Source organism: Leuciscus leuciscus (genome assembly GCF_965113295.1).
Source record: "Leuciscus leuciscus genome assembly, chromosome: 24".
Lineage (NCBI taxonomy): Eukaryota > Metazoa > Chordata > Actinopteri > Cypriniformes > Leuciscidae > Leuciscus > Leuciscus leuciscus.
This window is the reverse complement of record NC_138723.1, coordinates 18,179,734-18,203,922: the sequence shown is the minus strand read 5'-3', so window position 1 is coordinate 18,203,922 and position 24,189 is coordinate 18,179,734. Positions and strand designations below refer to the sequence as shown.

General features: G+C 37.5%; 1 protein-coding gene across 5 annotated transcripts in view; it reads left to right on the top strand.

Moving 5' to 3' along the window:
- auts2a (activator of transcription and developmental regulator AUTS2 a) overlaps positions 1 to 24,189 on the top strand; it is a 346,002-nt gene that overhangs the window by 63,835 nt on the left and 257,978 nt on the right. For 4 of the 5 annotated variants that reach the window (XM_082157791.1, XM_082157790.1, XM_082157788.1 and 1 more), the window contains exon 3: positions 16,236 to 16,457. In XM_082157791.1, the coding sequence (XP_082013917.1) occupies positions 16,236 to 16,457 (222 nt within the window). The remainder of the gene's footprint in view (positions 1 to 16,235; positions 16,458 to 24,189) is intronic. The other variant, XM_082157789.1, reaches the window with a different exon arrangement.

Here is a 24,189-nt window from a genome sequence, read left to right as displayed (position 1 = left end):
TTACATGGCTTGGTTGAATTCTAATGTAGAATGCGGTCTGTTATTTCTTGATAACAGAGCGCTGCTAAGTATAACACACCGTTGCCATGAAAAACAGAGCGTTGCTATGGAAGCAGGATTCTAACCGTAGAGACGGAACGGACAATTTTCTTTAGCGGAAGCAATACAATCGTTTTTAAATCAATAAACTCCTTTTTAAATCAATATTTTGTGTCAAATTATTGATTTATTTGGTAGGTAGCCATGTAATAAGCGGGATAAGTAATAAGCATAATAAGACCCCTTCAGGCTGATTCAAGATCCTGATCAGCCTGTCGGGGTTGTATTCTCTATAACAACCGCCTCGCCCTACATTATCCCTTACTTAAATTATAATTAAGAATAAAATATATTATTATTATTATTTTTATTATTATATATTTTAATTGTCCTACTTAAACATGTTGGGATTTTTTTCCTTATATACACTACCAGTCAAATTTGGACCTTCTGGTTTTCTTTCTTCTTCACTTTTTTCACTTTTTAAATTTTGTAAAGACATTTTTAGTAGGCACTGTATTCAAGAATTTAAATCTCCACATTTAGTTCAGGAATATTTTAAAGATCATGACCAGCATAAATTAAGTTAAGTGTCTCCAGACTTTAAATTAGTATTTTAGAGCATTATACAAATTATTGAGCCAGATCATATATTTTTTTTATTGCTCTGAAAATGACAATATTGCCAGAGCGGGTGGAGCATAGGTGTAAAAGAAAGAATTAAAAGTGTAGTTAATGGAACCGAACTGTGCAAAAAGCAGAGTATAGATAAATTAGAGAAGGACACAGTGTAAGATAATATGGACTATGAGATCTCTCGCTCTGTGGCTGTTGCTGGCTAGACTTCATCAGCAAAATTTAATGATCTGCTTTCTCTACCTTGTTGCTAGGCAACATTGCCTGATCGACACAAGGTGCTCAAGCCATGGAATCCTGCTAGCGGACTGGCATGAGGTCACCTAAAAGGTGTACAGGCATATATTTGTGTGGTTGTGTGTGATATGTTTTTTTCCACTGTTTCTCAAATGGGATTTTGAATAAAATGTACAACAACAAAAGGCAAGTTTTGCATGTTAGTAGGGATGGGCATTCGATTACATTTTCTTAGTCGATCGTCGGGAGAATTAACGATCGACTATCGATTAATCATTAATATTTTTATATTGAAATTCATTATTTCTTTAACTTTTTATAAATTAAAAATGCAATGAAAATACAAAAATACAGTTTGTTTGTCCTCGATGAGATCTTTATTACAAGAAGATCAACTTGTGGCAGTGAAACTGGATGTTCGGTAGACTTGAAGATTCCTGCGGTGCTCTAAACCAGCGGAACCTGCAGCTGCGAGCCGGCGTTCTTAAACAGAGACCCATGGCCACTTCATCCGTTTTCTGTGATCGGATAGCTATCCGGTCGTGAAAAGACCAAATCTAAATGCCCTCCGAAACGCATTTGAGACGGATTTAAATCCGATCGCTCAAACCACTTCAGGAGGAGATCTGAGACGCATTCCAGACGAAACTGGACAAGAGTAAATGCATCTGGTTGTTGAAAGCACATATGTAAATTTGACTTATCCCAAAAATGATAAGAAATAAACGTGTGAGAGCGTGTTATAGGCTATATGTCATGTTATATCCAGATATGACGACGCTACTTCAACACGCATCACCACAGATGAGCATCTATTCATCAAGCCAACGTGCAAACTATCGCAAATCAAAGTGAAAGTCATTCATCAACACACAATCATCTTCATTAAAAGTAAAGAACCGAAATGATCTTACCAGGGCTGTTGCCGCAATATCTTGTTGCGGTCTTTGATTTAGCAACAATTTAAATATGCATATAGCGCGGGAATTCAAGATCGGATTTATATCCGTTTTGCAAAAACACATTTATGTGACCAGGTGTAAATGGAATCGTTTTGATAAATCAGATAGCTATCCGATCTGAGAAAACGCATGAAGTTCCCAAAGGGGCTGTTTACACCTGGCCACTTCATGTGTTTTTGCGAAACGGATTTAAATCCGATCTTCAATTCCCGCGCTATATGCAGATTTAATGGAGTGTACGTCACCGAAAGCAAAAGATATGAGCTGCATTTTATTGATCATCAGCTAAAATTTCAAAGACTGCAATAAAAGAGAGCGGCAACAGCCCTGGTAAGATCATTTCGTTTCTTAAGAATTTACTTTTAATGATGATGATTGTGTGTTAAGCGTCTACGACTTACTTTCACTTTGATTTGCGATAGTTTGCACGTTGGCTTAATGAATAGATGCTCAGCTTCTCATCTGAGGTGATGCGTGTTCCAGTAGCGTCGTCATATCTGGCTATAACATTACATATAGCCTATAACACGCTCTCACACGTTTATTTTTTTAGCATTTTTGGGAGGAGTACAATTTACATATGTGGTTTCAACAACCAGATGCATTTACACTTGTCCAGTTTCGTCAGGAATGCGGCCCAGACCACCTCCTGAAGTGGTTTGAGCGATCGGATTCAAATCCGTCTCGAATGCGTTTCGGAGGGCATTTACACCTGGTCTTTTCACGATCGGATAGCTATCCGATCTGAGAAAACGCATGAAGTGGCCAGGTGTAAACAGCCCCATAGTCAACCAGTCTACTGATTTCTGTTGAGAAAGATAAGCATGTTGACATGATCTGGGATCAGACGCGACCGCAACCAGGTGACAGCCAGTCCAGCCGCCGAAAACACCCGCTCTGAGGGGACTGACGTTGCCGGGATGCACAGGTACCTCCGCGCTAAAATTAATTCCATTGCTTCAAGACTCACACTACGCAACGCAACCTGCATTAGTTTAATCGATAACAAATAAACGTGATCGACGAAATTCTTAACGATCAATTATCGATCGTCGATTAATCATGCCCATCCCTACATGTTAGCACACTGAGGTTATATTGGCACTAACTGCTCTTCTTTTGTAAGGGCCTGCAGTTTTTGAGATGTTATCGGCTAAACACAAACATAGGAGAATAGAACTGCAGCAGTTAAGATCTTGAACTCCAAAAAAAGAAAAACAATATGTGTTAAAAGAGTGCGAAAGAAAGAGGGGGAATTCACAATTAATGAATATCTCCTGCTAATAGTGCAGTTTATTCCACTCTGTGTATCCTGTCATTATGCTCTTCTTTATCATTTGATTATATGACCAATAGAAAATGTACTCGGGCATGCATCTCTGTATAATTCAATTCAGTTTGCCAAGTTCTTTTAACAGCAAATGCTGCTGACTTTGGTGAACAAGTGACAATCTATCTTAAACCTAATTTACATAGAAAGGACGCGTGTTTTTACTGAAATAATGACTGTTAATTGGCACAGTACTATACTAGTACAGATAAGTTATAACATCTGGATTGCGGGTAGTCAGTAAATAAGAAGCAGGTCTTTGTGCTGAAGTTCTAAGTGATGACAGTTTGCTTTTATTGGGTTGAGGGTTTTTAATCAAAACTGAGGTGAGCTGCCTCTCTAGACAGCATTTTGGACATATTATGCACATTCACACCTGCCTGTTGCTATGTTTCCATCCAAAGTTTCCAGTTTTCCAGTTTCCATGCCATTTGTTCAAGAGAAAGAAAATAATCACTTCCTGGATTAGAGAAGCCACTGTGGCTCTTTTTTCGCTGATGAAACACAATAAACTCTGTCATGTTATCTTGCGTTCGTGTGCAATCGTGTGAGACTGTTTTGGGAGGTTATTATATTTTGGGAGTAACTATCAGGGATTTCAGAATGACCAAACCAACATTTGAGATGCTGTGCATTGAAATTGTTCCACTGGTTAGAGTTTTTTTTTTTTTTTGCACATCAAGGGATTTATTTATAGTTTTATGCACGTGTCTTTTTATCAGATTATCTTAACGGATAGTTATCCGCCTCAATTGAGCGCATTTTATGCGCATCTTGGCGTTTCCATTCAGCGTTTTTTCATGCAATATCTGAAATTAAATGGAATGGAATGCTAATGGAAACAGCTTGTGAGACCAAAACATCACGTTTTGAAACATATCCAGATGTCAGCATCTACACAAAACACTGAGATTTATCTGGATAAGAAGCGAAAAACAGAGTAAACAATGACCATAGCATGAACCAGTGATGGAGAGTGATGGAGAGTATCGGACACTTTGCTGATGGGTGGGCTGTTTTTTTTTTAGTCTAAGCTATTGATTTGACATCTGCATAAAAATCACACAAACTTAAAAAAGGATTGCAGGATCTAGTGTGTTTAGTGGAGTGTTTGAATGTGTAATGAACCTCAGCACTCCTGAGGCGTTAGTGTGGATTACTGCCTATGAGTCACTGCTGCTAGAGAGAAAGAGAGAGAAAGCCGTAGGTTAAAAGGGTAAACTGATAGAGAGTGTGTAATAAGTGGGGTGCAGAGCTCTTCTTTAGAAGCTTTTGTAACACTGTGTGTGTGAGTGTGTGCGGGCGAATTAGCCTGTGGGTGAAGAATCAGGTCATGTGTCACAGTGAATGGACGAGCCCTCAGTGAGCACATTGTTCATACTGCAGCCTTACTCAGCACTAGATTACACCACTAGCATGCTCTACAACACACACAATGTTCACTGACAATACACTGTCTGCTGCATTACTATAAAACTTGCTTAATGTATACTGTCACTATACAGCCCATTTACTCTACTACATACACTATATAACAAATGACTGCACCACACTACTGGGGCTGTCAATGTAATGCTTTAATATAGTACAAAAGAGCAAAGCATTAAAAATGATGTACTATTTTTTACTGTAAATATTTAAGCAATATCCTAAAAGTAGCCTAGTGTTTATAAACAAATTGCTTGAGTGACAGACTCAGTGTCTACACCGGATGCTCGAGGCTGTCTATACAAAGCGACCTTTGCAAATCCATTTGTCCTTCATAGTACGTACACTTGGAGTAAGTCAGCAATAGCATGCAGCATTAGTTTACTGTTGGGATTTGTTTTGTCACATCACGCACATCCAGTGTAGACAGAATCATTGATTATAATGAGTACCATTCGCTTATTTTATTGTAAGAACCAGTTTTTTTGAATGAATCGATTGGGTGAATGATTAATTGACTCGCTCAGTTAAATGAATGATTCACTTCACATTCACTTATAAAGACATGAAGTTGTTGCCACCTACAGGCATAACGATGTAACCTGGAGACAAATATCCCACATTGAGCCATGTATACTACTGTTATTAAAATGACTGATACTAAAGTTTTGGGTCAGTAAGTATATGCTTTTATTCAGGACGTATCCATTAAAATGATTAAAATTGACAGTGAAGACCTTTATAATGTTACAAAAGATTTATTTTTCAAATAAATGCTATTGTTTTGAACTTTCTATACATCAAAGAATCCTGAAAAAAGGAGATCAAGGTATTTTATTTAAAATTTATTCAGCGCTGATATTAATAAGAAATGTTTCTTGAGCAACAAATCAGCATAATAAACTGATTTCTGAAGGATCATGTGACACTGAAGACTGGAATAATGGCTGCTGTTTTAAAAATATTTGTCATCATAGTAATGCATTACATTTTTTAAAGCCATTCATTTAGATGGATTGTAATAATCGTTCACAATATTTTAGTTTTGAATGTATTTTAATTACTTAAATGTAGCATTAGTGAGCATAGGAGACGTTAAAATAATCGTATCCACTCCAAACTTTTGAATGGCAGTGTAGTGTACCTGAAGCCATGTCACTTATATTGAAATATATTGAAACTAAAGGCTGTGTGAAAGCACACAGTGGCTTTATTGTTGTTATAATGGATTTGGTATCATAATGGACTGTGATAGTGTGCACTTTCTTTTGACTTATTTAACTGAATTTAACTTAACATTACTGTTTTATATGAAGCTTTGTGATTAAAGACAGTAAAACACTGGAATGGGCCTCATGTGAACTACTTGCAGTGCGTAGCATATAGGTTGGGGATCAAACATGAAAGCTGTGAATAATTATTCATATCATTTTGTACTCATCAGTTATAAAGCTATTACATTTTTAATAATTACCCCCAGAGCCCTTTTTGAGCCTTCCCTTATTTTTCATTCTGATGTTGAAAAACTGTCTGAAGCCAGCTGTTGGAAAAGTGTTTTATCCCGTGGAATTAAATGACTATTATAATCATGTTAATTGCCTGGGCTAAATCCAGACGTTGCTCTCGGACCAATTGATTCTTTTGTCTCACGTGAATTTAATTAAAAGACTTTGCCCTCTCATAACATAAAAGGCAAGTATCACGAAGCAACCTGTTGTGCGGCCTTTGATGTGCTCTTGAGTTGGTCTTTGATACTTCTTATCTTGCGGTGTGATCGTATTGCTTAGAACCGCAGTAGAGCATTTTGCTAATCATTCAGTACAAAAAAAAAAAACACGCTCAAGAGATTCCAGTCTGCATGTTGTTTAGTTTTAGAATCATCTACTACAGTATTACTCATTTAAATGGACTAATTTACAGAAGAAAGAGATCATACATGTTTGCAACGACATGAGGGTGAGTACATTTTTGGGTGTACTACCCCCATAAGTCTGAAAGTGCCCCTATTATACTTTTTTGGATGTTACCTTTCATGGAGTGTGTAATAAAGCTGTTATTGTCTCCCAAAAGAAAGAGGTGAACTGCCTGAAATTAGTCGTCAGTAATTCCAGTGTTACTTCCTGCACAACCTTTGTAGGTTTGTTACAAATTTGCATAATGGCAGCATGTTGTCTTCACTGGCTGAATGCGTACAATGTCTAATTTGACCCGCCCACAAAAACTGTAGTTGAAGCTGAGGCCTGGAAGAGTTTGGTTTGTGCTGTTGAATGTTGAGAAGACGCTGATTTCTGTGCTGTGAATGCTAAAGGCTGAGGACTCAGACTCGAATTGATATGGTAAAACCGACGCCATCGTTACTGTTCACACTGTTCGTTACTGTCACTGTGTATCTAGTGCTGAGGAAGCCTCCGGAGCTGAAATTCAGATATGGCAATGGCCGTTTGGTTTCCGACATGCGCTGTAAGCAGTAAAACAATCACAACCAAGACTTTGCAGATAATTCTTGATCGAACCATTTAAGACACTGTGAGAAAAGAGGTGATGCTGCACTGTATATTATGTATATATTGTATTGTTTATGACCTTGGATACATGTAAACCTATTGTTGGAGACCTCAAAAACAATACGAGGAGCCTTTAAAAAAGCCTATTTGGGGCACTTAAAGTTAAGATCACAGATGTTCTAAATGAGATCCTAAATGAAATTGGCATGGTTACTAAACAGATATAATAGGATTCTGGGTTGAGATGTTTCTGAAATGCATCTCCTGGAAGAAAAAAAAGAAGCTATTTCTAAAATGTTCTAGAATGTGAAGAAAATACGGTTCAGCCCAGATCTCTGCTATTACAGGAACGGCTTTGTTACAGTGAATCTGTACAAACTGCCCAAGCATGAATGACCTACTTCCCCCCCACGGACACAGACTGCTTCATTCGTTCATTCGTTTATGCGTTCGCTCGCTTCCCCCCGCCGCTCCCTCCATCTGTCAGCGATTGAGCTCCATTACTTGGGAGGATGGAGGCAGAGGGCTTCAAAGCACAAGCCCCTCTCCCTTCCTGTCATGGTGATTGATTTCAGAACAAGATGTTTGCCTTTCATGCCATCCATGCATGACCTCTTCGGTCCATATGGGGTCTTTATTTCCCCTTGCCTCTAAGGATTCACACTCTTAGATTGGCCTGGCCTTTAATTAGATACATCTTTAAACCGGCTCTTATCGTTCTTTGAATTGCTTATTGAGTTGAGCTAATGAAATATTCTCTTTGATGAGTGCCGGATGGTGGAGGGTGGTTAACCTTTGTTGTAATAGAGTTGATGTCTTTTAACCTGTATTTGAAGGCCATTGGTCCGTCCGTCCGTCCCCCATTTTGGTAACACATGACTTGACAATTACACACTGTCATTATTTATTTAATAAAAACTAGGTCAAAATGGAGAAGCCATGTGTGACAAACTAAGTGCACCCTTACTGCTTCCAGAGGAATTAAGAGGGTAAGTAGCAGTCAGATGCTGCTGATCAAATGCGTTTGATTAATCCATCATCAGCAAGCGTGATCCAACTCTATTAAAACAAAGTTTTAAACTCTTTTAAAACAAAGTTTTAAAGAAGTTTTGGCAGTTTTCTGGTCTAGAGTATTCAGGTGTACTGCATATACAGTATTGACATATAGACTACACCGCATGTTTCTGCAGTGTAGGGAGTCAGTGGGAAGACAGATGGACGTATGGTGTTTACTCACTCATGTGGAGGGCACGGGTCCCTTTCCCCTCTCATTTCATCTGTTTTACCCCCTCTATCCATCTTTGGAATATAACTAAATTGCTGTGTTATGTTTTCTAAATCGGTGCTTGCTTGGTCACAAAAGCCTATTGCTTCTTGCGGCGTCTGAAAGCAACCATTTATGTAGTTTGCTTTCCTGCTAGTGCTTTCTTTGTTTTTGTTTTTTTTTGCTGAAGAAGTAATATCTTCCCTCAGGGCCACAGATAAGACTAATAAAACAGAGAGGCCATGGACAGAATCTCCCTCTCCATCTCACAAAAGCCTGTGTAGTTACGCTTGGCAGGGGAACTGATCCCTGGAGTGGCTCTGCTGTAGAACAGGGGTGTAATCACGGAATGGGATCGAAGTGCAGGTCTCCCATGCTGTTCTCTTTCTGTCGCTCTCATTTACTGCTGGGTAAAGGGAGTGGGAGTTTTCCTGGTTGCCTCGTCAGCATCCCCTGCATCTGTAGGATAGTGTGCACAGCCCTCGTATGTGTCACTAATGAATCAGGAGGAGGTTTTAGCAGCGCAGTGCAGAGGAAAAAGTGCGCTAGATTATTATCATGGTTTGAGAAACAGCACGTTATTGAACTGGTAGTCTGTCACATACTGTTTTCCTAAGCTTTTGACAAGATAACACAAGAATACAAATCTTTTTACTTAGTAGTTCAGTATATAAATAATGTTCTAAATGATAATGATGATTAAATATAATGTTTTACATTATTTATTAACCTGTGTTAATATTAAATACAGTATAGCCTAATAGAATATTGTTTGTCCATAATTCATTAACTAATGACAACATAAAACTTTGGTAACACTACAGTAAGGTCTCATTTGTTATTAGTATTAGTTACTAATTACTAACATTAACTAACAATGAGCAATATAATGTTAGTTATATAAACATGTTGTTAATGTTAGTTAATAAACATGTTCATGTTCATGTTAGTTAATAGTATGAATAGAAATTTAAATAAACCATATTTAATAAATGTTTAGTTCATGTTAACTGTGGAGTTAAGTAATGTTTTTGCATTCAAAAAAGTTGCATTCAGAATCTACTTGGCTTATAAAACTGAGACGGCAAGTCTGTGCATTTTGGATGTTGTCTGAATGTGTCTTTCTTTCTGTTCAGACATCATTACACTTTCGTGGTGAAACAGATGAAAGATAAACCCTGTGTTGACTGTAAAAACCTACTTTGCACTTGAAAGCTGCTGCCTTTGAGTGATGTTGTGTGTGAGAGAGAGTACGGAAGTGTTTTAAGTCCCCACAGCAAAAGAAGAACTTCTAGAAAGCAAGGCAGCAAAGTGAACTCTAGGGAGCTTCTGTGTTATGTTTATTTGTGGGTAAATGCAGGGCTGTTCTTGTATCCAGAGTTTACCTCGCTAAATCTCCTGGGAAATGGCAAAAAAAAAAAAAAAAAAAAATTATACAAACAATTTTCTGAAATTGATGACACTCTTTGTCTTAACATTAAGCAGAATATAAAAAAAAAAATTATTTTCTCTTTATTCAAAATTTTTGCATTCTGATGAATGTTACACTGATAAACACGTATCAGTATGTGCTATACTACAGGCAAAGAAAGAAAGATAAAGAGAATAGTTTATGCTAAAATGCACAAAAAAACACACACACAAAAAAACACAGCTGCTTTCTTCTAGAATATAGAACAGGGATCTTTACCTAAAAAAGTAGGTCTTGATGTTTTTTCCAAGGATAGACTAGACAAGTTAGATGAGCAAACCCAATCAAATATATGGTAAGATGTTTTCCCAGAGTGAACTTCTAGTGTTTTCTCTGCCAGCTTTAGAGCATCACATGTTGTTATACTTAATTCACACTGAAAGATGCACATTAGGGCCAGATGTGCTTGCAGATGGATTAATGAAGTTTGCCATGTTGTCGAGAGATTATTGCAGTTCCTGCAGAATAAAAGCCCAAGAATCCGTGTCCCAGACTATGGCTCTGGTTCAGCACATACTCGAGCGCTAGTGATCATGGAAGTGATTGCTGTGGAAAAGCCATTCAGGTTCACGCTCAGTACGCTTGACAAACTCAGTTTCCATATCCTAAATAATCTCTTGCGCTTTTCTGTCATTCCAGACAGTTTCCAGACCGCCTTAGATTCCACCCTCCTCTAAAGTCTCCCTTCATACGGCATTGCTTATTGTACGCTCTTATGGCCTTTTTGATTAAAATCTGATGTATTTTTGAAGGAAAGAAAGAAGGATAATCTAAGTTTTTGGCTCAGATACTTAAGGGATAGATGCTACTGTTCAGAAAATACTGTCTACTCCATACAATTTTTTTAAATATCACTTTAAACAGTACGCCATTGTAATGGTTTCAAAATGGGGCTGTGCGATATATCGTTTTAGCATCAATATCGAAATGTGTGCATCCGCGATAGTTACAAGACAGGATGTGTGATGTCAAGTATCGGGATCGTAGTTGTACTGTACTGACCAGGCCTCACGGTTCGAAATGCACGTGATTCACATATTAATTGCAAAGTTTAACCATCATAGAGTGAAAGTTTATCATTTGCACGTTTTAGGTCCTCTCAGTTTAAACCTTCAAGCGATTTTAAAAGAAGACACGAAAGAGAACTCAGACCTCGCACGCTGTTTTCTGTGCGCACTTAGAGTCGAATTCCGTTCCCTTTCACGATATTTGTTCTTGAACAGAAACATACACTCAAAATGATGTCAAATGCCTGTCTCAGCGAGTATTCTCGTAAACACAGTCACTTATGTTTTACGTGAACGTAAACGTAAACAACTAAAACAGATGTGTATTAGTGAATCTGTGCATTCAGTCGGCCTCGTTTACACTGTCAGTGAAATGTGACCCAATTCCGATTTTTTGCTCATATGTGACACAGATCGGATGTGTTCTATGACAGTGTAAACAGGAAAAAAACGCATGCATTCGGATATTTCGAATCGGTTTCAGGCCTCATTCATATGTGGAAATAATTTGGATATGTGCTAGTGTGACTGTCATGTAAACAGGCAGATCGGATATTCTGAGGCATTAGGCAACGTCTCCGCGGTTTAATGACGAGAGAAACCCCGACGCACATCTGCAAAGGGACGGATGGCCCAACGAAACGTTGTGTCATCATAGGAGAGGAATGTGGACGGGGCACGGGAAGTGTTTTCACAGGATTGTAAATGTAACGAAAGTTTTTGTTCATTTACATTTATTAATTTTAAGCATTTAGTAATTAATTTGTAATAAACACTTTAAGTGGGCTATTTAAAAAGTGTTAGGACTATTCACATGACCCCATTAAAGTCACCATGAAATCAAAAATGGACAATTCTTATTTTTTAATAGAATAGCAGTGTTTATTATAAATGATTTATCTGTGTGCACATATTTTGTTTAAAATTCATGTTCCCTCTTAAGGGAAGACACCCCAGGTGAATAGGAAAAAAAACAAAAACAAAAAAATGAATATATATCAGCTAATTTGCATATATTTCCAGAAGAGAAATCTGAACATTGGATAAAGTCAGATTCAAAATTCTTGTTTAATTTTTTTGACATATTAGAGTCAAAGGTTTTTACTGAGGGGATTTTGGATATCTCTTTTTATCACTCCATTAATCAGAAAAAAATGTCAACGGCCATAAAAAAAAAAAATCCTTTTTCATTTTTAGGTATAAAATGTTGCATAAATCAGAATCCGAATGATATATGAACAAACCCCTCTGTAAAAACCTTAAGAATATAGATAGGAATACAAAGTTTGGTGTATGTATGTGCTGCTGAAGTGGAGATTTCTGGCTCAGAGTATGAGAAAAAAACCATTTTGAGAAAACGGCCTTTAAAGATTTGTATTGTAAAAATTCATACTTTTTTTAGTGGAAACAACTATTTACAGACACAATATCTTATCAAATCATTAGCAACAACAATACAAACCACCTAAAACACATAAAAACTTATAACACAGCATTTATGGCCTTCAACTGAACAGAATACAGGAAAAAAACAGGAAAAAAACACACATAAACGGTCCCATGTAGAGCTGCCACCCAGGCCTAGATACCGTCTTGCCAATGAGATTTCGCTTTTAGAGTTAAATGCCCCATTGTACTTTCACGATTGGTTGCTGATAAAAAAGGAAATGACCATATTTGAATCCAACAGCATTGTACAGGAGAGAGAGAGAGCTTTCCAACAGTATATGTGATGACAGGGTGCAGACAGTGATCGCGGAGCAGCATGTTGATTTAAAAACGCCACCTTTTGTTGAATTTAGGAGAAATCTACAGACGCAAATAGACAAAGTGTAGTAAAATAAAGACCCTAAATGTGTATTTTGGACTTTTTCACCACAAGTCTGAAAGAAGACATGTTATTGAAGACATATAGCCCAAAATCTCAAAATTGACCAGTGAAAAGTCGTCACTGTCTACCCTTAATCTTTAATCAAAGCAATTTCCCTTAACAATCCAATAAAATCTCGTTGGACAAAATCAAGTCCCGCCCTACAGTTTTAACATACCATTAACATACTGAACATACCCTCAGTCTCGTCTAGATGTTGTTTAAGATGAGCATCTCCTCTCAAGCAGCTGAAATGAATCAACCTCAGCTTGATTTTTTGAGTCTGAATGATTCTGATCGCTGAATAGAGAGAAATTGAATGAATAGAGGCTGTCCCTCAGCACAAATACCCAGAGTGCTCTATCAGAGCTGAAGAGTTGATGGCTGGTTATCAGCCTGTTGTATCTTGCAGTCCTGACATGCTCCGTCTGCTCAGCCGAGAGCTCTTTTGATGTCTCTGACTTCAAGTACATGAACAAGGCTATTAAACATGTAATGTCTCTGAAGCATGTAATCTGATTTAGTACATAAGTTTAACATGATGGATCAGCCCCGCAGGCGGATGAGGGCTGATGGTGTATCTGCTCACACACACACACACACACACACACACACACACACACACACACACACACACACACACACACACACACACACACACACACACACACACACACACATGCACACACAGTAGAAGGTTTGCATCTTGCACGGTATATTCGGTTTGCATCAGATACATAAAAACACATTTCTTTACGTTTGAGAAATGGTGGATTTAATCTTCTAAGGGCTTGGAGTGATGCAAAATAAACACACAACTTAGTACATAAGCAGTGTTTGCTTATGTTTCATTTTACTGGACTGGTCTACACAGACATTTGCTGATAAATCTGAAGGCTTTTTAAGAGAAGAAACATTTGTCAGAGCCATTACTCATTTTTAATCACACACTAACATTTTACTCACACACACACACATGCACAGAGCTTAAAATGAAGAGCATAAAAGGAGCATTTAAGAGGAGTCATTTAAGGAAATTAGCGAAGCTCTTGAAAATGAGACAAAAAGGACAGTGTTCTACATCTCTGAAATAAGATATGAAAACTTTGACCATGTGGAGAGGCATGAGATCATTATTTTTACATTAAACAGCACTCTGCTGCCCATCGTTTTGTAATTGGTCTGCTCCCTCTTGTATTTTTTTCGACAAAGATTGTAATGCACTTTTTATTTTGTCATTGCGATTCCTAAAGAATGTGTGATTTGAATAGTTTTGCAATCCCTTCTTATCTTATGATACAGTAGTAAAAATTACATTAGAATAGATTCGTTTTTGTGAATCACTACAAACTGTCAGCTTCAGATTCAATGATTCATTTGGTTCATCACTCAGAATTGTTCACGGAATGTTTAGTAAGAAAATATGTCATATATACACCACTGTTCAAAAGGTTGGGAATCTGTTTTTTAAAAGTCTTTTGTGCTTACCAAGGCTGCATTTATTTAATAAAAAAAACAGTAAAATAGCAATTTTGTGAAATATTATAATTTAAAAACAAGTTTTCAATTGAATACATCATAAAATGTAATTTATTCCTGTGATGGCAAAGCTGAATTTTCAGTAACATTTCTCCAGTCTTCAGTGTCACATGATTTTTCAGAAATAATCCTGCATTAGATGTTATAAATATAGGCTAAGCCCTGTTCACACTGACATTGCTACAAGTTGCCAAGTCACTGTGCTGTTTCTAGTAGACGTTCCTACTCTGAACTGTATTGAATGTCTCACTTTTCCTTCTGTAGTGTACAGTTTTCAGCACGGGAAGTATCTATCTCTCTATAGCTGGAGTATAATAATGTAATTGATTCATTCCGTAAGCAGAGATATGGTGATACACAGCTCCCCTGCAGAGACGAGCTTTGTCATATTGAATATTGATCTTCCTGTCTAGAGTTCTCAGTGGATGAGAAAGTTCTGTGTCAGACCGGAGCAATGCGCCTGTGCTTCCTCTGCCGTTCTTCAGACTCCTTTTATCAGAACACTTGTTTTTCTGTGGGGTAAAGATTATTTTATTTAGCAGCTTGGCAGAACAATGTTTGCTGGAGGTAGACAAGCGTACGCCTACTGGAGAGTGTACTGCTTATGTTGTGTAATGTCTTTTAGCACAAACAGTATATCCGGTCTATAGCAGGAATAGTCTTCATACTGTTTATTAATGGTCCTTAAAGACATGAAACAGCATGTGCATTTCATTTACATCACACTCATTTCCATAATGTTACACACATTTCAGAGTGAGACAGAATATACAAAAGTTTGGGGTCAGTAATATTTACAGCTTTTTGAAAGAAGTGTCTTCTTAAATGTCACATGATCCTTCAGAAACCAGTCTAATATGGTAATTTGCTGTTCAAGAAACAGTTGTGCTGCTTAATCTGCTGCTCTTTTTTATTTTTTTTTTATTCTTAGATAAATAGAAATGCAAAAGAACAGCATTTATTTCAAAATAAAAATATTTTGTAACATTATAAATAGCTTTACTGTCACTTTTGATGACGCTTAAATGTGGCATATTTCTTTAAATTCTTACTTTGATCCCAAACTTTTGAACGGTTGTGTAGTAGGAAATACTGTTCAGCAAGGCTGGATTTTATTAATTTACATTTGATTGGATTGTAAAAAGTACTATTTAAAGTGAACAATATTTTGTCTTCGCCCAGCAGCCTTAGTTAAAGGGATGGTTCGGAGTAAAATCAACCTAGGGTCCTTTACACCTTGACCTCGAGCCAAACAGATATCAGCCGGATGGCTTAGTGCAGGCACTAATGGATCCTATGATGTATCTCGTAAATTACCCCACTAATAATGCCCAGAATGGTACCAAACGTATACAGTAGTACAAATAGGTTCTGTACTTAGGCATTGGAAAGTTTGTAAGTTCATCAGGAGTTTATTTAAATAACACTTGCCTGGCGGCTCATGCTACTGCTAACCTGGATGTTGACGTCACTTCAGTGGTTTGGGAAAAGCACATAAAAGTCCTGGCAGAAAGCGATGCATAAGGATGTAGTGTAACGACGCCCAGTTCCAAGAATGCACTAATATTTTGTTTGCAACAATTTTTAGTTAACACTAAGTTGTTAACACTTCGAATGTCGTTACACTACATTCTTTTGCATCGCTTTCTGCCAGGACCTTTACGTGCTTTTCCCAAACCACTGAAGTGACGTCGACGTCCGGGCTCGAGGTCATGGTGCAAAGGACCCTAGGTTCATTTTACACCGAACCATCCCTTTAAGTCAGTAATCAGGAAAGCCATTTTATAGGCTTAAAAAGTTCTTGCATTTTGTTAAAATATTTTTTCTCTTTAGAGTAACCTCTACTAATGAATTGTGATTCATTATGAAAGGAAAAGATTCAATTTTCTGCATGTCGCCTTTAATCCAAAAACTGGTTTATACTCATATCTATTTTTTTTTCTGTTAGAAGGACATGACCCTGAAGCCCCATGAGCGGAGGCAGAACCAGGCAGGACCGCTGCGCAAGAAGAAGCCCGGACGAGTGCCGAACGGACTGAACATAGACCTACACAAAGACCGACTCAACCACAACAACCACCAGCACCACCACTCAGACCAGGAGAACAACCCTCACCTGGCCCATACACACAGCAAGAAGAAGAAACACCTGCAGAAGAAACCCCGACCTGTGAGTTTAACTTTAGCTCGCTACATCTGTCCAAAAATCATGATTGTGATCTGTTCAAACAGGAACTGGGAGCCTTGATGTATTTGGCAGATTTTATTGGTAGATTAAAGGCATTCTATTGATTTCCCACAAGTGCATGAGCTTCAGCATTTAGTTGGAGTAAAATTGGTGTCAGACAGAGCTGTTGAATAAAGTTTATTTCTGCTGCGAAATTATAAATGGTTGTAATAATAGTTTTTATCATGATTTAAAAAAAAAAATCTAGATTCTCTTATTGTTACCCATAATTCTGGTGCAGTGTTATCTTTGTATCGTTTACATACGATTATATTTTTTATATATTCAGTTTTTATTTGAGTTATCCATCCATCCATCCATCCATCCATCCATCCATCCATCCATCCATCCATCCATCCATCCATCCATCCATCCATCCATCCATCCATCCATCCATCCATCCATCCATCCATCCGTGTTTTATATGCGTTTTAAATAACTATATGTGTTAATATTTCTATATTTTTTTCCTTCATTTTATTTCTAATTTATTTCATCTAATATTTATATTTTATTTTATTTCAGCTTTATTTATATGATCAAAAATAGGTTTAATAGTTTTTGTTTTAGTCAAAGATAATAACCCTGTTCTGGTGGGCTACTGTCTGTTCCCTTTGCACCTAATTATAGTTTACCTCAAGGCACTGCTTTGTTTCAGTGTTTTTTATGAATGTTTTTACAAAATTAAATCATGATTAGATTGTGTACTGAGATAATGCAAACCTACAGTCATGTTAATTTCTCAAAGCCGTGTATAATGTCTATGTCTTCATTGAGAATGACTGAACAACAGAAGAGGTGCGCCAATCTGACTCCATTAAGGCAGAGCTCATTTGAATCAAGTAATTGTCGATGATCATTAGCCGTCTCTGTCACAGTGTAAGACTTATTACCGATCTAATCGAAGGAGGTAATTAATATGATACTAGGTTTTACAGGCAGGCTGGTGGTTTGTTGGATCTTTCAGACATTATACAATGACAAAAGTGTGGACTGATTTCCAAAAGTGTTAAAGCAGAGAGAGAGAATAACAGAGATTGTGTCCTCTAACATTAGATGTGTAAAGACACTGCTGATTAACTCCGTCATTAAGGATGAACGAGGAGCGAACGGGCTCCGGCTTTTTTTGACTTGTTTTATGGTGCTAATTAAATTAGTCACTCTTGTTATTGTTGCTGCGAGGTGCTGCTCTCTTGCTCTTTGTGTTTGTGTGTGTTTGTGACATCCTCTTGTTTTTACTAATGAGTATTTATGGCATGTTTACACAGAGGAATTGCCACTACAGAGCAAGCAATCAGATGGCCACACAGGCTACATTGAACACACACACACACACACACACACACACACACACACACACACACGCACACACACACACACACACACACACACACACACACACACACACACACACACACACACACACACACACACACACACACACGCTTTAAGGAACAGTTCACCCCAAAAATATTCTGTCATCATTTACTCACCCTAATGTGGTTCCAAGACCAGTATGATTTTTTTGAAATCATGGAACATAAAATATCATATTTTTTAACGATGTCCTGGCAACTCTTTTCAGTATAATTATGTTTATTTAGGGGATATTAAGCACAAATAAACAATAAACACAATAAATGCAATTTCTCATAAAAGTGGTTCATACACTTTATTTTAAGCCTTGTAAAGTCATTCAGTAAATTTGTGTGACAATTTTTTTTATTTTTTTTTGCTGACAATCTTCCTCTCCGGTGAGCTGTGAATCACTGTATTGAACTGATTCATGTAACTCATTCATTGAAAGGTTATGGCTCAAAAGATATAGTCATATAGTCTACATAAAATTATAATGAGAACATCATTATAATTGTGTGATTGGGACATGATGAGACTTTTGTTTTTGTAATCAGGCTCTCAAAAATGAAATAAAAATTTCGGATTTATATTTATCTGCCAAAATATCGGTTATTGGCTTTCAAATATAAATAATTATCAGTTATCGGTATCGGCCAAAATGTTAATATCGGTGCATCCCTACTTTAAACACATTTTCATAGGCATACACACACTTTTCTCCATAGATAGAAGCTGTAGACAGGTACCATTTGTCCTTGTTAGAGAGGGAGAGAGAGGGAGAGAGAGAGCGCTCCCAGCTCTCTTGTTCATCATGTGTATTCTGCCCATGGCTGAATTAAGAGCAGACAATCCATCTCTCATGGAGCAGGCTGAGGGAAGTGATGGCTAGGACACTTTAAGCTTTTATCAAACACCAAGGCAATGGCCATAAACTTGAGTTACGCTGGATGGTGAGGAATTAAATTCCTTTTCTTCACTGTTTCATCTGCTTTCTCCCTCACCAAAATTGTGCTGCACAGGTGTGAGTTTGACCTCTAGGGCATGTATCAAACATGGAAATGTTTCATGGATATATATATACAACTTGTTTCTTGCAGACAGTTTATGGTAGATTTGTAAACAATGGATGAATACATATTGTGTTAAACAATGTGGTTTGTTAACCACAGTTTCATAATCGGTTTATGTTTGTTCTGTATCTATGTACACTACCGTTCAAAAGTTTGAGGTCAAGATTTTTTTCCATGTTTTTGAGTCTTATACTCACTGAGGCTGCATTTATTTAAACATATGTAATAACAGTAATGTTAAATTATTACAATTTGAAATAAGTTTTCTGTTTAAATATATTTTAAAACGTTTTTTTTTTTCCTGATGGCAAAGCTGAATTTTCAGCATCATTACTTCAGTCTTCAGTGTCACATGATCCTTCATTCTAGAAATCATTCTAATATGCTGATTTGTTGCTTGAAACATTTATCATTATTATCAATGTTGAAAACAGCTGTTCTGCTTAATATTTTAGTGGAAACCATGATACTTTTTTTTAAGGATTCTTTGATAAATAAATAAATCAAAAGAACAGTATTTATTTAAAATAGACATTTTTTGTAACGTATACATTTGATCAGTTTATTGTGTCCTTGCTAAATAAAAAAAATAAAAAAATGTCTTCTTCATAAAAATAATTCTTACACTAAGTACATATTGTAGTACATGACTGTAGAACTATGTGTTTTATACTACTGTATTTTGATTTCTACTTTAAAATCTGACTTTCTTACTGGGTTTCACACAAGGAGCCCACATTTAATTTTTTGCTTGTGTGTATGATTGTGTGAGTGAGAAAGTTCACAGTTGTGTGTGTGTGTGTGTACGTAGGTTTGAAGTTCCAGCAGATGGGTCTCAATGTTTCCTGGTGAGTTGACTCAGTTGACAGCTCTGACTCACCTTTATATTGCTGTCACACAAAATATTGTTCACAGTCTTGGCTTCAGAACCCTTGGCTGCCCTCTCCTGAGCCCTGAACAGCTGTCCACTACAGTGCCTGTGTGAAGAACACTGATTTAGAAAAACAGGGAATCTGGCGGGCGACCCCGGGGAAGGCTGATAGGATCCAGAGGAGTACTCATATCACATACGGCCAGGAAAACATGATTATCCATCCATCCATTTTCCAAACCGCTTGTTCTACGTTGGGTCGTGGGGATGCTAGTCCTAGTGTCTATCTATCTATCTATCTATCTATCTATCTATCTATCTATCTATCTATCTATCTATCTATCTATCTATCTATCTATCTATCTATCTATCTATCTATCTATCTATCTATCTATCTATCTATCTATCTATCTATCTATCTATCTATCTATCTATCTATCTATCTATCTATCTATCTATCACGCAATTAACGCATCATCTGATATTTTCCTATTATCCTTTGGCTAGCGTTACAATCAGGGTTTGAAATTAACACCTGCCAAACTGTGGTGGGTAACGCTGTCAAAATAGCCGTTTTGACGTGTTATTATGTTTACTCACTTTGCTGGGGAAGTTCGTCTAAGCTGTGACGTAGTTAATCTGGGTTATTTCTTTTTTTTCAGCCTTTTTTGTTTGTTTTTTGTCTAGTAGAAGTTCTGAATGGCCGGTAATTTAAAAATGTAGTAGCCAAATTGGGCCGGTGAGAGAAAAAGTAAATTTCAAACCCTGGTTACAATATATGATCGCGCTCTTATCTTCTGTCTGTGTGACAAACACACTACTCATGTGGACAGAAAGCTGCTTCAGACAGCGCTTGAATGGACAAAAACTATGACTATGATGCAGGAGAAGAAAGTTCAACACTCTTACTTCAACAAAACAAACAAACAAAAACACAAATGTGATGTTTATCTAAAGTTATTTTTATTTATTAGTAAGGTTGAATTGGATCATCAAAAGTCAGCAACAAAGATAATGGTGAATAATAATAAATGAAATTAAATACATAAAGTATATTTTGGGTACTATACGGTTATCCGGACCACACGATGGCCTACCCCTAACCCCGCCCCTAAACCTACCCGTCACTGGGGTTAAGACCAATCATACGATGGCCTACCCCTAACACCACCCCTAAACCTACCCGTCACTGGGGTTAAGACCAATCATACGATGGCCTACCCCTAACCCCGCCCCTAAACCTACCCGTCACTGGGGTTAAGACCAATCATACGATGGCCTACCCCTAACCCCACCCCTAAACCTACCCGTCACTGGGGTTAAGACCAATCATACGATGGCCTACCCCTAACACCACCCCTAAACCTACCCGTCACTGGGGTTAAGACCAATCATACGATGGCCTACCCCTAACCCCGCCCCTAAACCTACCCGTCACTGGGGTTAAGACCAATCATACGATGGCCTACCCCTAACCCCGCCCCTAAACCTACCCGTCACTGGGGTTAAGACCAATCATACGATGGCCTACCCCTAACCCCGCCCCTAAACCTACCCGTCACTGGGGTTAAGACCAATCAGGGATGACTATACAGACTATATGGGACTAAAAGACACACGTGTGGTCCGGATAACCGTATAGTTTACATTTACATTTACATTTATTCATTTAGCTGACGCTTCTATCCAAAGCGACTTACAATTGCTATATATGTCAGAGGTCGCACGCCTCTGGAGCAACTAGGGGTTAAGTGTCTTGCTCAGGGACACATTGGTGTCTCACAGTGGATTCGAACCCGGGTCTCTCACACCAAAGGCATGTGTCTTATCCATTGCGCCACTACCACCCCTATAATAAAGGAGTTCAAATGACAATTTATACACAATTTCAAAGTCGCCCCACACTGGTCTCGAACCCACGACCACAATGGTTCGGGATTCATGACGCATGGTTGAACAGATTGCGCCACCCAGAGGACAGTTCCATATTTGGTTTTATTTAACATTTAATTATTGCAGGTTTGCGTAATATTCTAAGTTTGCATTTCACTGTTTTTATTCATTTTGAGGAATACTGAATCTGTTTATGTGCAAGTCGGATGAGTAAATGCATGCTCACATTTGATCTAGAGCTATAATCTAGAACATACAAATATGAAGCAGCACCACACCATTTTGATTTCTGAAGGATCATGTGACAGTGAAGACTGGAGTAATGGCTGGTGAAAATTAAAATCATCTTTGCCATCACATGAATAAAGTACATTTTATAGTGTATATAGATAGATTTATATTTAAAAAATGAAATGAATTTGTTTAGTTCATTCATACATTTATAATGTGGTGCATGTGCAGATAGGCAGAGACATGTTCAGGTAGGAGGGTAGACCAAAGCCACACAGGCAGGGCTATCTAGGCACTCTCTTCTGTTTGCAGTAAATCCCAGATTCACAAACAGTGGCCATATATAAACATAACCCCAGCAGCAGACTCAGATCCATGATGCATTACCTTCTCCTGATAAAACCCTGCAGCTGCAGGGAAAAGAAAACATCCACCTCTTTGTCAAGCTCTTATAGGCATGTATGACAGAGATATATGTACATGCTTCTCTCATAACCCAGTGGTAATTAGAGGCTGCAGGAATGTTTAGAAATATTAATTATGAGAGCTGTCACAACTACTGTATGTACATCAGAGTGTTGGGTTTTAAAGGAGTTATCTCTTGATTTGATAATGAAGTTATCTTCTGTTGTGCTGTTATTGACTACTGTGACAAATTCAAAAAATATTGACATTATATTGATATGAGTAGTAGATAGGACAGGGAATGATTGTGGTTGGTGCACCCACATGACCCCCTAGATTAGAGCTGGGTGATATATATTGCAGCGATTTTAATGCACTTTTTATTTGAGCCATTTCTTATATGTCCACACTTTCCTAGAGTGTCATTAGATTTGTTGTGCCAATATGTCTCTATTTCAGTGTTTCTCTGATTTAAACTTCATTAGCAAAATGAATAGCATTTAAGAGCATTCAATTGCCTTTGGTTTTAGTTCAGACTGTTTCAATGAATCACTTTGATACTTTGTGATTCAGCGATTTGTTAAAATGTGATATGTTTTCTAGCATTTTTTACTTTAAAACAGTTTTTTTGTTTATAGAACTATACACTCCCATTCAAAAGCTTGAGGTTAGTACAAATTAGTTCGTTTTTTAAAAGAAATTCATACTTTTATTCGGCAAGGATGCATTAAACCGATAAAAAGTAAAGTACAGTAACAGTAAAGGCATTTATAATGTTACAAAATAAAAAGTTGCCACACAAGTATTGTACTACCTTTTAACATTGATAATAGTAAGAAATGTTTCTTGAGCATTGAGCAAATCAGCATATTAGAATGATTTGTTAAAGATCATGTGATACTGAAGGCTGGAGTAAACTATAATAAATAATATATATTATACATTGTGTCAGTTTTGGGAAAAACAGTGTGCTGATTCTTTTTTAATACAGCATTTAAAAATATATATATTTGTACAGTACGTTTTAATACTTACATTATACATTTTCAGTATAATTGGTTACAATGGCTGTTTGACAAATTGAATATTGACAGTGTTGCTTAGTCCTACCATAGAGAGCTCATATGGGTGTCTGCGTTCATGCACTAATCACAGGCCCATGCTCAGACGAGGTTAGCATGGTTGTCATCTGCCTGGAAGGTTGTGTGTGTGCAAGACATGTGTTTATGAGTCAGTATGTGTGAATGTGAAGTGTTGTGTGTGTGTGTGTGTGTGACAGCAGTGGCATGCTGAGAGGCCCATCTGGCCAGACACAAACACACATTCTCTGGCCTTGCCGCTGGGAGCTGTGTTCAGTTGTTTGTGTGAGAAATGTACACAGTGTGACACTGCCGAAGAGGACACTGGGCCGATGTTGTCCTGATCAGTATGTCCTCTTATTTACACACAGCCCTGAAGGCTGAAGTATGTGTGAGTGGCTAGTAGGGTTGGGTATCGTTTATTTTATCGATTCCGATTCTTATCGATTCCTAATTTCGATTCCAATTAATAAAGTCTTATTGCCACAAATAAATAACAACTGAACAAAGATACGATTGAAATAAACAGTGTTTTAAGATTTTCATGTATTCAGGTACAGAAACTTTAATCAAATGTAAAATAACACTGCACATTATAAATCAAATATACAACTATACTTACAAAGGTTATTCAGTCAAGAAAAGCAAGTGAATTTTCTCTTTGTCTTTTGTTGATTTACGTTATTATAGAGATTCCAGACCTTAAGTGTCCGATTCCAGAATGCTCGTAGCCAGTGCCTTGATCAGAGTGAATGTCTGCAGGAGGC